Source organism: Convolutriloba macropyga, chromosome 12 (assembly GCF_964194025.1).
Source record: "Convolutriloba macropyga chromosome 12, txConMacr16.3, whole genome shotgun sequence".
In the NCBI taxonomy this organism is placed as follows: Eukaryota; Metazoa; Xenacoelomorpha; order Acoela; family Convolutidae; genus Convolutriloba; species Convolutriloba macropyga.
The window spans coordinates 39,489,833-39,505,748 of record NC_134479.1 but is presented as its reverse complement, the minus strand read 5'-3'; the positions used below and the strand labels follow the sequence as shown (position 1 = coordinate 39,505,748).

General features: G+C 31.5%; 2 protein-coding genes across 4 annotated transcripts in view; both read right to left on the bottom strand.

Moving 5' to 3' along the window:
• Positions 1-6,300, bottom strand: part of LOC142350495 (uncharacterized) — a 71,153-nt gene extending 64,853 nt beyond the window's left edge. Inside the window, exon 1 of the mRNA XM_075402345.1 lies at positions 6,031-6,300. Within this exon, the coding sequence (XP_075258460.1) occupies positions 6,031-6,054 (24 nt within the window). The 5' untranslated portion in view covers positions 6,055-6,300. The remainder of the gene's footprint in view (positions 1-6,030) is intronic.
• Positions 6,301-13,920: 7,620 nt separating this feature from the next.
• The window catches only part of LOC142351142 (caspase-7-like), a 20,884-nt gene continuing 18,888 nt past the window's right edge, over positions 13,921-15,916 (bottom strand). For all 3 annotated transcript variants that reach the window (XM_075403258.1, XM_075403257.1, XM_075403256.1), the window contains exon 3: positions 13,921-14,587. In XM_075403258.1, the coding sequence (XP_075259373.1) occupies positions 14,223-14,587 (365 nt within the window). In that variant the 3' untranslated portion in view covers positions 13,921-14,222. The remainder of the gene's footprint in view (positions 14,588-15,916) is intronic.

Genomic DNA, 15,916 nt, shown 5'->3' with positions numbered 1-15,916 from the left:
TTTAATTGTGTAGTTTTTCTGGAGTTTTGCCTACATTTAACCAATCTTTAACTTTAGCTATTACGGAGTCGTTTTCTCAATCTTCAAGAACAGTATCAGTATCAAGATTAGCGGTTTTTGCAAAAAATTTGTAGCTTTAGCTATTAAATCTAATGTATCTGTGTGTACATCGTTTTCCTAAAAGTTTTGAAAAACTTCTGGTTCTCTAATTTCTTAAATTTTATACGTTTACTAAAATCAACTTTAGCAAGTTCTAATTTTTCCATAAATGAGTTTTCAATATTACCTTCTACTAGGTCTAACCAATCTTGGTCATCAAAACCATCTCGGTCATCATTTATTTCAGCTATTTCTTCAATCTCGGAGTAATAGTGATTGCCATACACAATCGTTACTTCTGTTGTTAGTTTCTTTATTTGATTATTATGGGGTACCATAGCGAAAACAATCAGAAAAGCTGTGTATAGCATTGCAGTGCTCATCTCTTTAGTCTGGTGCATCATCTACATCAAAGTCACCTTCATCACAAATACTAATGAGTTTCTTTCTCTCATTTTTCACTTGAGCAATAAACGGATAACAGTCGGTAGCTGTTGCGTCCTTATCGTCTTGATGTAATACATAGTAGTTAACTTTTTTCCGTTAATATGAAACTTTATATCTTTAGGTATTACTTTGTGTTCTAGTTGATAAAGTTGAGCATCTGCTAAGGTAATATTTTGGCTAAGAATATCAGGGAATGATAAGTTCTCGCCTTCAGTGTATATAATTTCCAAGCTTTGAAGCTTAGTTATAACAACTTGATAAATAAAAATTGGTGCGACATTTGTCATCGTCGTGACCAAGGAAATGATCTGTGATCACAATAAAGATAGATTGGAAATGTGGAGCCAATAACATAAAAATCTTATTTTGGTTATTCAAATATTATTCCGCATAATTCTCTAAATTGAGGGGACATCATTTCTGCAGCCTTATCAAAAACTCTCGATCTTGCTGAAATCATACGTCTTCTATCGGGGAAATCTTGCATCAAAACACAGCCTGTTTCTAATTTAAATGAATCAGCATGTATATGAAAGGGATATTCATTAGAAAGAAATGTGTTGGAAATGTTGTGACAGAGTCTTTGTTTAAGATCTGTGAATAATTTTCCGTGTTTTGGTAACCATTTAAATAGTGTTGTTTCTTTAATTAAATCATATAGAGCTTTTGCATCTATTTGAAAGTTTAAAATTATAGAAACCCATCATTCCTAAAACTCTTTGAACTTCTGATTTCAATTCTGGCGTTTTTAAGTTTCTAATATCATCTAAGCGTGAAGCAGAAGCAATAGGGGATAGTCAGTCCTTAGATATAACATGTTCTGGAAGTCTCACTTTTCGTTAAAAAAAACCATTTTTTTATCAGCGGCTGCTTTAAGATTTGCCTTTCAAAGCAAAGAGTGATACTCTAGTACTATTGTGAACCTTTCTCGTTTATCTTTAGCTCGTAACAAAGTGTCATATATGTAAGTTTTGCTTGTTTACGTTGTATAAGAGGTCCAAATGCATAAAGCATCAGTTTGCTGAATAAGCTGGGTGGTTGTTTAAGACCATAATATCGTACTTAATATGTGTACTGTCTGCATCCTACAATACAGCTTGTAACTTTTAGCCTATCTTCAGTTAAAAGTACTTGATTGTAAACTGACGATAAATCACTATTTGTAAAAACAGTTGCGGTTTTTCTTGTCATTAGAGCGCTCAGTGGTTCAATTGACCATCTAGAATTAGTTGTATCAGTTATAGAGTTTAGGTATCTAGCATTAAGGATTAGTTTAGCATAGTCCTTCGTAGGTAGTATGATGACAGGATTAGCAAACCAACTATCCATATCGTAGTTTTCATTGAGCTCTCTGATTATTCCTGCTTGGATTAATTCATATCTCTAAGATAAATGGCAATTTTGCTAGGGCGTTTCTTCTTAAAATCAGCGTCTTTCTTTAAAGGTAGGCAAAATTTTTGTTAAGTTCTGCCAATATCATACTTATGATGCAAATAAACATCATTATCCTCAAATATTATCTATATCAACTCAAACAACTCATCGTCAGTTAAATTGATTTGTGTGAAAACAAAATTATCCAACAACTTTTCGAGATACTCAATGTCTTGAACTATATTTCTATTTTGCTTAATTACGAAATCAATAACTGCTTTATTTATGATTCGGTTGCTTTGTAGTTCATCTCTAAACTTAGGAACTGGTCATTGAAATAGGTCTTAATTAGGACTTAGATATAATTTTTAGCCTCGGTTGAGAAGTCTGTAGCTAATTCTCTTTCATCTTCTTTGCAATTTTCTATTAACTCACTTTCAATAGTTTTGAGTACCACTTCCTTTTACACTGTTTTGGTTTCTGTTTTTTGTATTTTATCAATATAATCTTTGCTTCATTACACATAGATAGTTATTCCTGAATTCTTAAGTGTGTGTTCAAATAAAGAAGGTATCTCTCCCTAGTCCATTCCGTCTAAACCACAAGCTGTTTTGGCATTGCTATGCAGCGTAGAATTAGTCCTAGTGCGTGATCTCTCATAGGAAGTAGCGTTGTTTTGATTGTATCAGTTGTTGGCTTCTCAGAGTGATTAGCCTTAGTGATCAGATTATATACCAAATTATTATCCGCTCTGAAAATTATTATGTTACCTGTATCACAGTTTCCTGTATTGGCAAAGCTTTATCTCATCTCTGCATCTGATGATACTATGAATTTGCTTTCTTTATTATAAATTGTTTAATACTGTGTTCAGTATAAAGCAACTGTTATAGTCCTCACTTTCATTTACCATTGTGCTTGTGAATTCAGCAGTTTTTGATATTGTATTTTTGTATAGGTTTGTCTGTAATCTCTCACAGAGCATAGCCTATAATTTCTCTATTTATCTGTATTGGGTGATTCCATTGACTATCCATAAATATGGTTGGAAGTTCTTCAGGTTGTGGACAAAGTGTTTTCACAAAGATTTGGTCAGTTTTTGCAACATTATTATGAGGCGTGTATTATGTTCCTGGTGGAAACAAGGTTTGATTGGGTTGCTTTTGCATGTGCAATTGCGTACTTTTCTGTTGTAGAAGGATTGGTTGAACTATGCTTAAAGCAGTCATTTTAGTTATATATGGATAATCTTTCTCGTTGTTGGGTGAGTCGTAGGAAACTAGGTTTCTTTCAGTCTTTAATTCTACTGCGGGTATAACGAAGTGAAGAATTTTTACAAACAAATGACAAAAATCAATACCTATTATATTTTGTCTGTCTTCTTTAGTAACGACTACTTTATCTACCGTCGGTTTCAAAACTATATTGGATATTTATGTAACCAAGCATTCTGATTGATGAACCAGTATATGTTTTTGAATCGCAATTTTTATTTTGTAGATGCAAATTTTGTCCAAGGTTTACTAGAGTAAGGTATGTAGGATGATTGACATTAGTGCAAGTTGATCCTGGGTGAATCATGATTTCTACTTCTAAACCACTATTATTTTCAATATCTCCAGAAGCAAAATTATAAATATTGAAACATATTTTTAGTTTGGAGACTTTAATAGTTTAAAGAGAAGGAATCTGTTATGGTATTTACCTAGTCATTGTCACCTTCAACCATTCTCTTTCGATTTGGTTGTTGCTGAACATTGTTAGGTTACAGTTGTCTCGGTTGAAGAGAATTATTTCTGTTTGTTGCATAGAAGCTAGCGCCTTGCTGTGGCTGTTGCTGTTGTCGTTGTGGTGATAGTTGTTCAAGACTTGGTTCAGTATTTCTATATGTGTTTTTCTGAGGGAAGGTATGTTCGTAGGATTGAGTGAATCTATTAAAAAGTTTACTGAAGGATGTTTTTTGTTGTTGATATTTAGGCTTGTTGAACCTAGGATTAAAGTTTGAGTAACCAGTTGTTGGCTGATAGCCTTGGTTTCTGGGACCAGTGAATTTTTTGTCTCTGTTATTCTTTCTACAATCAATAGAGAATGTTATTTTTTGACTTCCTGGTTCGACTAGTTCCTTTCTCAGTTTGTTAACACTATCATCTATCTGTTTCTGTGTGCACCTAGAGATAGAATGACCATTACTTCTACAATAATCACAGAATTTAGTACTGTTAGGTCTGCCTGTTATGTTTGAGTCTCGCGGTTTAGAAATATCTATAGCCTTTACTTCGTTGCTTTTGAAAGTACTGGTTAAATCATTGAATTTACTTTCAAGTGTTTTAAGTTTATCTAGTCCTGTAGCTCCATTAGATTCTGTTGTAACAGAAAATGTTAAGTCGTTTACGACTAAGTGATCAACAAATTGAGTCCAAGTTATTGAAGGATTTTCAATAAATTTTTTGTGCCCTTTGCGTTTCAAACTTTGTGGTCTTAGTCCTCCTATAAAAGATCTATATATTTCTGACTTCGTTGTCTCTGTTGAAATTCTTTTTTTCCTTATATTCTTAACACCTTCAATACTTGTTGGTTTTTTCTCTGGCCAACCTTCATCAACTCCACTCTCTATTTTTGTAGAGAGTTTTTTATTAATTCTCCTTCCTGCCTGAATGTGTTCCCAACCTCGAGTCTGAATCTGAATTGGTCTCTACCGTCTATAAACCTTTTTTTATAAAATCTTTATTTCAATTATTGCAATTTGTAGCATCTGTAACTTCACTTTCAAACCTTTCTAGTGCTGTATCAGTTAAGAGTGAGCCAAATAAAAATTGTTGTCTTTTATCATAACTTCTTGTTGCAGCGGGTGCTGTAGGCCTGGTTCCTAATGAAAAGACTATTTTGTTTTCTACAGATTTCCAAAGAAGGAAGTGGCATCCTGATTAGAATCATTGCCTGAAAACGATACAAGTAAAAAAATTTTGGATGTGTTATGGGGGTTTCAGGTGGAGGGATAGCGGGTGGGGGATAGCCACTGGTGAAGGACTAGTTCTACCAGAACTGGACATTACTTAAGAGAAATTGGAATAACAATACTAATAGAATGTCAGGAACGGAAGAATATTCCAAAAGAAACTTACAATTAAAATAGAAGCCTTTTGAATAGATAGATTAGACAAGTTAAATTTGAGGACCTCTAATATAGTATAAATTACCAAGTTAATTTGAGTGAACTTTAGATAGAACAAAATAATCTTAAAGCCTCTCTGATAATTTAAATGGACAAGTTAAAATGAACTTGCCTCTATGGGCCGTACATTAGATACTTTAACGACGGGGTTAATCAGGGGACCACATTTATAACTTGAGAGGTCAACCTTTGGTTCTACTCTAGGTAAATAGCTAAGTATTGAAGAAAGTCAAATGCAAATATGAATTAATGAGTTATGTTAAACAGCATCAAATATGAACCGAGCATGAAGGGATAGAATAGTTAAGTTATTAAGATTGAGATAGCACTGGTTAGCACAGGTCTAAATATTCTATGTTAAACATTGTAACTTAGATATAAGATAAGAAATGTTAACTTACAACCTGGAGAAGTTAAGTTGAACTTACCTAATTCCAAAAATTGTGCTAAGTTAACATTTTATGACTAAGTGAGTTCTTAGTTAAGGACTGGTCACAAAATATCCTAATTTAAAATTTTTTCATTTAGGCTGAGGTTTAAGCAAGGGGGCAATACGGGTGTATATTATACGTTGGTGTTCTCAAAGTGGCGTGACAATATCACGTCATGATATTCTCAGTTTGAGTTAGTGATCTTAAAGAAGTAGTATTTTCAAGTTCACGTAGCAATTTTTTCACATGTTAAAATGGACGTTGTCCAATTCAAGTTTGTTCTGCACGCACTATAACATATATTCTCAAAATAGCACTTATATTATCAAACATTGTTAATGAGTGTAGCACACTTCAGTACACCTACCCAAACTCCCTCCTAACTCTGTCAAAATGACAATTACATTTTATAACACTTACTTCCAGCTACTCTTCAAACTAAAATTGTAATCTCTGATTTATTTAAAAAAAGGACATCTAGAGGTCAAATTGTTTAAAAATTATTACCTCATCGCCCATCAATGTGCTCATTTTGGTCAAATAATGTCAAGCGAATACAATTAGAGGTAAAATGTTAAACTCTATGCAACAGCATAAAAACGTTTGGCAAATAAGAAAACTCAAACGCAATTATAATCAGGTCTTTGCGACGTAAAACTAATGATTTTTTCCGAGAAAAAGAATGTATTTGAGATATCTTTAATTTTACGTGATGCCACCATTCGCTATTGAATATTTGAGAACCGTCATTGGTACTTTATTGAGTTTTTTTCATAAGAAATGTCGTCATTTTGTATTACGTTTGCTGATTTTATTGATTTTGAACAAAAAATTTTGCGTAGAGTAAGTTTTGTTTTACAGCATAAATACTGCGAATATCTATAGAATGAGTGGATTCATAAGTGAAATGACGTACAATGCAGTGGCTATTTGGTTTTATAGTTTTCAAATGAAAACATTTTTCTCAGAAACATTTGAGGTGGTCTTTATTTTCATAGCATTCAGATTGAAGTTTATTAAAAAGCAACTTATAAAGTAGCTACTAAAAGACTGGTTATTATAAAATTTTTAGATCCGGTACTATCAGGTTCATCACTTTAGAATACCGTTTTTTTGGAATTTGGGAAAAAAGTTGGAAATAAAGTGCATATTAGTGTTAACTAACGCGCTCAATATTAACTTGGATTAAAATGAGGACAATCTCAGGTCTTGGAATCTATCAGTTGACAAAAAATGCGTCTAGCATTTGAATCAATTGCAGGAAAAACCAGAAACCAACTTCTTTTGGCTGAAACAAGCTAGAAAAATTGAGTGGGTGGTTTATTCTGAAGCCAAATTTCAAGAAATTTTCCTCAAATAATTCTGTAACAAAGGCACTTTGTGTTGCATATCATGACCATCAAAACGCCCATATCCAAAATTAGAGTTTCTAATGTTTGCTCTTTTTTTCAACGGAACTGAATCAAAAAATTTCAAGTTACAATAATAATTTACATTTAAAAATTTTCAATTACGATCTGATCATTCGTTAGTGAAGCACAAGCAATGCTAAAAATTTCTTTGAGTGAAACTTACTCATCTTACTAGTTTTTTTCAGTGTGTTATGACATCAATTACTCAATTTAAAGGAATCTGACCCATAAATTAGTCGATAAACAACAGTTTGTTATTTCAAATCGAAATTTTTAAATTAATTTGCATGAAACAAATGTGATTTTTTCTTTCCATTTGGGTAGATTCTGAGCACTATTGTTTGGCAGTGTAATTGAACTTTTTTCAAATTTTCTCGATCACAACACATTTTCATTTTGCGCTTATCACAAACTATTACCATCATTTCTAATGCTCAAGCAAGATTTAATATTAGTACGTTGTGATTTTTTGTTATCATCCAACTCTTTTATTATTATGCTTCATTGTGATATTTTTTATAATTTTCTATTGTAAAAAAATTATTTCGTAAATTGTTTAGTCACAAAACAATTCATCGACCAAAACAACATCGATCAAATATTGAAAAAATTACAAATATTATAAATTTTTTCCGTCAGTTTTTATTGACAATAATATGCGCTTCAGAAATATAGAATTCGGGAACATTCAAGCATCATTAGTTCCTTTTTAAAAGACAGGGAAATATATAAACAGTACTTTGTTGTGAGTTAACATCCTTGAATCAACAACTTGTGCAATGATTCAAAATCAAACTCTTCTAGGATAGTTTTTGGGAAGTAGAGCAAATTTCCTTGGACTTTTGTGAAAAAAGAAACAAACAAATTGCAGTTCGAAAACTTTCGCTGGCGTTCATTACAACTGCCATCATATGCAGAAAAATTTTTATTTTTCCTTGAGCCAAATTGTGGTTTACGGAAAATTGAAAAAAAAAATAAAAAAACTACCTTTGTAAGAATTTATAGGACCAATCAGAGGAGAAAGCAATAAACAAACACGATCTCGTTGAAATCGGTTAAACTTGCCGAATTTTCTCGCTTATATTCATCTGACTTTTACAGATGATGGAAAACGAAAAATAAATCTTGATAGCCTTTAAAGAATTTATTCCTATTCAATTGGTTATCTAATCTTATCACGCTTTTAAACGACCATTTGTAATATTTGGATTTTTTCAAGATTACAAAATTGAGATTTTCAACAAAATGATCTAATTAAGTTAGCGATTTTATCTCCTTTCAGTCGCAGCATTCAATATCCGTGCATCTAAGATCGCGACTAAATCTTATATCCTGTGTATATATCTTAGATTCTGCCTTCCCATTCTATAACGATTCGTTCATAAACTGGGTGGTTAGCACTTTCACAATTTAATGCTTTCCTCCGTGGCTCATTATGACAAAATGTAAAAATAATTAAATGTTGTTTTCAAATTTAGCCTCTTCATTCAATTTATCTTGATCTATTTTGCTTCGCTCGGAAATTGTTGCTTCACAATGAATTTGAACTCTATCGATTTGAACACATCAACCAAAAATTAGTTGACTTTATCTGAGAGATGCCTTTTATTTTTTTCAACCACTTTTTTAATGTTGTTGATAGTTAGACCCAATTCAAATATTTTAAATCATTTTGAATATAGAAATCGCCGGTTTGAAAAAGGCAAAACACTTTATATAAACGGCTACTATTTGAATTTTTGGTGTTTTCTATTTGAGAACTTTTTACTTATTAAAAAGTATTCAATAAGAGCGGCTCCCAATCCAAAAATAGAGATATTTGTACTATTTTACTGCATTGCTAGCAAGGAGGCTTGTTAATGTGCGTTCGCACATGATTTTCCGACCCGCGCTCATCTACATTTATCACTTAACTGTCTTTTGACTTACATTTTCAACAAAGAGATAATTAAAAATAGATGCTTAAGTTTAAAAAAAATCGTTACACAACCAAACATAATTTTAGTTGAATTAAATAATGCCATGCTTCATTACATCTGCCATTGAAACGACTACAAGAAAAAAAACAACAACAGCAAATAAAGTAAAAACAAAAATTTCATGGCAAAAACTCAATATCTTAATATAGGAACACCTAGAAACAACGTCAAATTACAATCAGACAAAACTCTAAGTACACAAATTTACTTTTTCCTAACTACACACCAGATGTAATTGTTCCTTAAAGAGACTAGGTAACAAGTTGACGAAAATAAGAAATACTGAGGCGAAATTCAAAAATCAATCAAAATTTTTTATACCAAATAATTTCAAAAGTCTTAAAAATCGTTAGTTTTTAACAAAATAGTTGTTGATGAATTTACTAAAAAGTGAAAAAGAAACCCGTAGGAGCTGACTTTGTTTAAACTAAGCCATAGAATTGAGCCAAGATCTGAAAAAAAGTTTTTTTAACTCAATTTTTTACGATTTCAGCTAAAATTATTCTGAACAAATAAATAAATTCAATTGAGCCACATTTGAAAAACTTTGGGATCAGCTTTTACGCGATTGTGCTAAATGAAGAGAAAAAGAAACAAAAACACACCACTCATATAAATTTTTACGAAAGCTCACATTGTCCTACAAACAAAACAACAGTTACGTCATAATATCAGTAAACAAGTTAATTTAAAAAATACAAGGAATTGTATGAGACCTCTCAATGATGATAATAAGTTATAATTTCACAAAAGGAACAACAAAAACAGAAAAAAAATGAAAACTCCTTAAAAGTTTTTAAAAGTATAATGTCATAAACTTTAAGGCTATTCGCTATAAGCTGACTGCTTTTCGTAAAATCATTCATTCAATCCACAATTAAAAACTATGAGACCGGTCAGCATTTTACGGTTATATAAATAAAAAACGAAACGGGCGACTACAGCAAATTAAAAAAAAATTGAGCGAGAAAAGTGTCGAAGCCATTAAAAGTGAATTTAAAAAAAAACTGTTTGTCTTTCATTTTGTTTCAGCATTTGGATTCTTCTTTTTAACATTTAGACTCCAATATAACAGAAACATGAACAAATACATTAAAACAACGAAAATTTTGAGAAAACCATTGTATCAACCCCATTAAAGTCAAAAGCTGTCAATGGAAGCTAATAAATACGATGATGATGTTGATTTTTCCTTAATGAGACTAGGTAACATTTCGATAGAAAGAAAAAAATATTGAGGCGAAATTCAAAAATCAACTTTTTAAATACAAATAATTTCAAAAGTTTTAAAAAAAATTACCTTTTAACAGAATATTTCCTGATAAATTTACTATAAAGTCATTATGAAGCACATACAACTTGTCTCTGGTTAGACTAAGCCATAGGAACGGACTAAAGATGCAAAAAAACTCAGTAAAAACTTCGAAGAACAGATTACAAAAATTGCGGAAACACAAGTTAGTGAAGCCATTAAAATCATTAGCTACGATTTGAAAATAACGTTTTTTTATTTCATTTTTGTTTTATACTAAATCAGCTAAAATTAAACTGAATTTTTAAATAAATTCAAATGGGCCGCATTTGAAATTAATTGGGATCTGTTATTACTTGATTGTGTTAAGGAAGAAAAAAAGAAACAAAAAGATACCACTCACATAACTTTTAAGAAAAAGCATATTACCCAACAAATAAAGCGTCAGTTACGACGTAATATCGCTGATGAAATATCAGTAATGACAAGTTGAAAAAAACATCAAAAACCGAAAAAATTGAAAAATCTATAAAAATCTGTGTATAATATCAAAAACTTGAAGACTATTCGCATTAAAGTCACTGCATCTTGTATCCTCATTTATTCATTCTTCATTTATCACCTTATGGGATCGGTCATTATTCTACGGCTACCTAAAGAACAAAATAAAGCAAAAAAAATTGAACAAGAAAAGTGACGAAGCCATTTAAAAATGAAAATTGCAGTAAAAATTTTTCCACTTGCAATTAATTTTTAACAGCAATGGGATTCTTTTTTATCACTAAATCAACAAACATGAACATATACTTGAAAACCAAGAAAATTTGAGGAACCGTAGTATCAACGCAATTAACTTCAATAGCTTTCAATGGAAACTATTGAAAACGCTAAGTTGTGCCTCGATGAGACAACAAGGATGTTTGTCATTCATAGGTTAGCAAAAAAAATACAATAAGTAATTGTCTATGAAAACAACGACAAATACAGACAAAATCCAAAAATTAAGAAGAAAATTGCGAGAAGAAAGTTTCGAAGCCATTAAACATCAGCTTTTCTCTAAAAACCTTAATATTAATCCATTTAACGTCATCTCTAAACCAATTCAACTATCAACTTTTAAATAGTGTGTTAGGATTTCAAGTGGAACTAAAATTTGAAATAAAATACACAAAAGTTTTTTAAAAAAAATATGAAAGCTCGCGCGTCGAAGTCATAACGACAAAACTTAGAAAACAAAACCGCTGATTAGATTAGTTTTGGCTGAAGTAGAACAAAAAGGGGCCGGTCGTTACTGAGACCAATTTCGGGAATACAAGTTTAAGATTGGTTAATTTTCAAAAAAAAATTCAAAAAATTGTTTTTAAAGTCTTAACAGCCATAAAATTAAATAGCTTTCAAGAGAAATCGATGAAAACGCTCAATTGGAGCCTATGCCTCAATTGAAGGACAAGGATATTTGTCATGCGTAGGTAATCAATAAGATGTTGCAATAAATCTTATGTCTATTGGAAAACCAAATACGGGTGAAAACCAAAAACTTAGTAAAATACGAGAAAAAAATGTCGAAGCCATTTAAACTATAAGCTTTTCGCTAATTAATTTATCCAAGATCCACTGAAGGTCTTCTCTAAGCTAATGGAAGAGATCAATATCAAAATAAAGTGATAATAGTTCAAGAGGAACCAATAAATAGAAAATATTTAAAAAAAAATTTTTTTAATATTTAAACCCTATGGAATTGAGGTCATATAACAAAAAGTTAGAAGATAAAACCGCTAACCAGATTAATTTTGGTTAGAGTAGAAAGGAAGGGAATCCTGTTTTTACTGAGACTGACATAAAGATCACGAAAAAATGTTTATGATCGGTTAATTTTATCAAAAATTTTTCGAAAAATCCTTTTTAATGTCCTTACAGCTATTAGTTGTTCACTGAAAGCTCTATATAGGTTCACTTAATGCTCATTACAAAGCCTTTAGCACTTTTAGTCAACAATACTATGCCATAGGACTCCAACAATTAAGTAAAACCTCAAAAAGATAAAAATTTCAATTAAGATTACGAATCCTCAGTGTCGAAACCAAAAAAACATGAGGGATTCTTTGCAATTTTTTTTGTTCATTGGGCTTTATTTGAGTGTTAATGAGGTTTGTCATTAACCGAAAATAGTTTTGAAAAGTGACTAGTCTCTAGGTAACCCAAGAAAACAAGAAAAAAGTTTTCTAAAAAGAGCTCTTAAATAGAATTGAGTTCTTTTATAGAAAACTTCCCTATGAGACCACAAGCAGTCTTTTTATCGCCTTTCGTCTACTAGGAACTCAAATACGCCGTGTTCACACAAAAGTTCAGTCCTCGATAACTCCTAAAAAACGAGATTCAAAAAAATTTTTATAATTTCCAATTCTACGCTGGACGAGCTTTTTAATGATATCACTCACATTTCTCTACAATGAATATATCGTTCGGCCAAAACTGTCTGAACAAAAAAACACATTTGAATATATAGTTCCTCTCCTACAAGTGGGGTCCGGACAAAAAAGATATACAGTTTCTCTGCAAGAAAAGCCGTCCAGGAGAGCTAGTTTGCGTATCAATCTGCTTTAAATTTATGGGGAAATGTTTCTAAGAAATAGACATGTTTTCCGGTACTCAATTTCTATCATATATTGTATGAGCTAGTATACAAAAATCTCCGTAAACGCTTAACAGCTTATAAACCGCGTTGAACTCTAAAACAAAAGAATTCATTTTTAAGAAAAATGTCAGAGCAGCGAGTGAGGAAAAGTAACAGTGATTTTCAAAGATGTTCCCAAAATGGAAATAAACTTCTAAATAATCCATGCAACGCTTTTCACAATTATACAAGCTTGCCGTCACCTACATCGTTCCTCCTGTGCTAGGTGAAATTTCCTTCCCATGAAAATTAACTATTTGCATGTTTTTGAAAATACTTTATTATCGTTTTTCAGAAAATGTTTGGACTAAAAGTCTTTCATTTGGACTGCTGATGCAGTAAGAGAGGACATGGGATTAAAAAGTCTTAGATTATTTGAAGAATCATCTTAGGAGTTTGATTGTGGAAATTGGTTACGTTGTCCGTAAAAATTATTAAGAAAAAATACGTCATTTTTGTCCAAGGTTAACATGTAAATTTTTCGTGGAGAGAAACACTGTTTGTAAAGTAGTAGAGTTTGACGAGGCATTTTCATTGAGTTAATAAAAGCCCCTATAAAAACTACACATATTTCTGTTTCGCGGCCTTACAGAACTTAACGCACATTTATGACATAGAATTATGCATTATGAGTTGTTCAATGTTGCTCAAATCCTTCGAAGTTTTTAAATTTAGCAACAAAATTGGTAGATGTCGCAATAACTTTAAATTTTCATTTTGAGCTCGAGATTGTATGTAACAGAAACATTTAATGTGGACAAAAAAGAAAAAGATTAATATCTGAAGTTTAAAAGGGTTTTATGCATGTATGAAATTTTCTTATTACAGCAGATTGAAATGACGCCCCCTGAAATTGAATCCGTTCGAAGAATTGCTTGTTGACTCGCAATTTTTCTTGGTTTCCGGTTTTATTTCACTAAGTGGTGATAGGCGTTAAAACATAGGCAGCTCCTATAGATCTTTTTTAAAAAAAAAGAGTAATATTTAGCTCTCAATCAAAATCTAAGCCGTATCACTTCAGTTTCTATTCTGATGGTAACCGAATGATTTGATGAAAATTTTATGTTCATTTGATCCCAATCTAATAAAAAAAACTTTAATTGAATTTCAATGAATTAGTACATTTTATAACACATGGGTATTAAATTTATATAAATTTACACACTTTTGAAGCTTGTATTGTCGTCAAATATAATTTGAGGCCAAATTATTGATAATTTATATGAATTGCAATTATAATGCTCTCCATAAGTTTATGATTAAGGTGATCTTTTGTCGTTTGATTGGTGACATTTGTTGTGATTTTGACTGTGATAAAGGCCACTTTCCAAATCAAAATGGTATCAAAGGTAGCGTAATTTAGTTCACAGTTGAATGAACAACTACTGCATGGCTTCACCCTCTGGCATGCTAATTTTCGGGAAGTAGAACAATTTACCGAGAAAACTTTTGAAGCACGGCGACTGTTTCCCTTTCTGTAGATTCCTTCCAGAGGCATCTAAGTCGTGAACAACTTGTTTTTGTACGTCATTGATTACAAATGTCATAATATGCAAAAGGTCATCCGTATTTCCGCAAGCCACTGCATGCTTCACGAACGCCTGGAGAAAATATGAACCGGTTTGACTACGGTACGACTTGTAAGGCGAGTCGGAGGAGAAGGCAACGAACAAATCAGCATTCGTTGGAATCGCGCGGCCTTGTTGAATTGCATCGCTTTTGTCCATGTGATCCATGCAGAGGTCTTCTGAAAAAAAATGACAACTTATAAAAAAAACCTATGAAACTGTTTTTTTTTGTATTATCTAGCAAGCGGTTTGAAATCTTGGGTTTTTTGTGATTATGTAAAATCTTGCATTCGTTTTTTTTTGCTTTTTTGCAATCATGCAAGAATTAGGTGGAATTACGAGAAATCATGCAAACCCTCTACTGGGCTGTGATATAGTTCACCCGTATGCGCCAGTATGACTGCAATTATGTGAAAGCTTGCTTGATTATGTTGCAAAAGTTTTGCCAAAAATATGCTATTTTGCAAAATTTTGCGACAAAACATTCACAAAGCGCTTTTCATTCGAAAGGTTTTTTTTGATGTTCCTCACAAAAATTGAAAAGAAATAAAACTGTCTAAAGTAATTTGAAACAAAATAGTCACAAAATAGTCAAGTAAATTAAAACAAAGTGACTAATTTGAGATTTCATCTACATACAAATTTTTTGGACTCGTTTCTTGCAAATTTTTTTTGAAAAAAAAAACGTTTTGATTAACAGAGATATGATTGCATCAGACAAATATTTCTACAAGCTAAATTCTTTATCAGGTAATTTTAGGAAATTATCGATTTGAAAATGTGTCTCACCTTTCAAAAACTTGCAGATTTTTTTTGTAATATTTCAAAAAAAATTGATTCATCATTAATAAAAATTTTAGTCATAAAGTACCATGATGCTGATAACAGTTAACTTTGGCATTTTTCATTTTTACGAACAAAATATTTCAAGTCTTGCGGGAGAAGATTTTATTTTTGTCTGAACCCAATAAAAAACTAAATCAACTTAACACAACAAAAATATTACTTGGCGACAATGTCAATCGCTAATTACATGAAAAACAGTTGTTTTGGCTTTTTGCGTGTAGGAGTGACAAATTTTCAAATAATTCGGCAAAAATTGCGAAATCATCAGAAAAATTGAAATTTTGTCATTTGGTTTAATAGAATCCAAATGAAAACAAAAATCAGGAAATTTATATCTACAAGTCAATGCTAAGCAACTGTATTATGGGACTGAAAAGGTCTAATACAGCTTATATTCTTTCGGTTTAAAGTAGACAAACAGCAGATCAGAGTCAAGGTTTGAAATGTTATGTATTTGAAGTAGTTTTACAATTTAATTTCCCAATTGGCCAAGTATTCTTTCAGGACAGTGAGAATTGTTCTCGAGGCAACAACGACAAAAATAGTTCTATATTAATTGAAATAGGAGTTAAATCAATTTTGGAAAAAGAATAACCAAACAATAGTTACTTATAGTAAAAAATATCTACTGATTTCTGAACTGTGCTGAGATTTAAAATCGG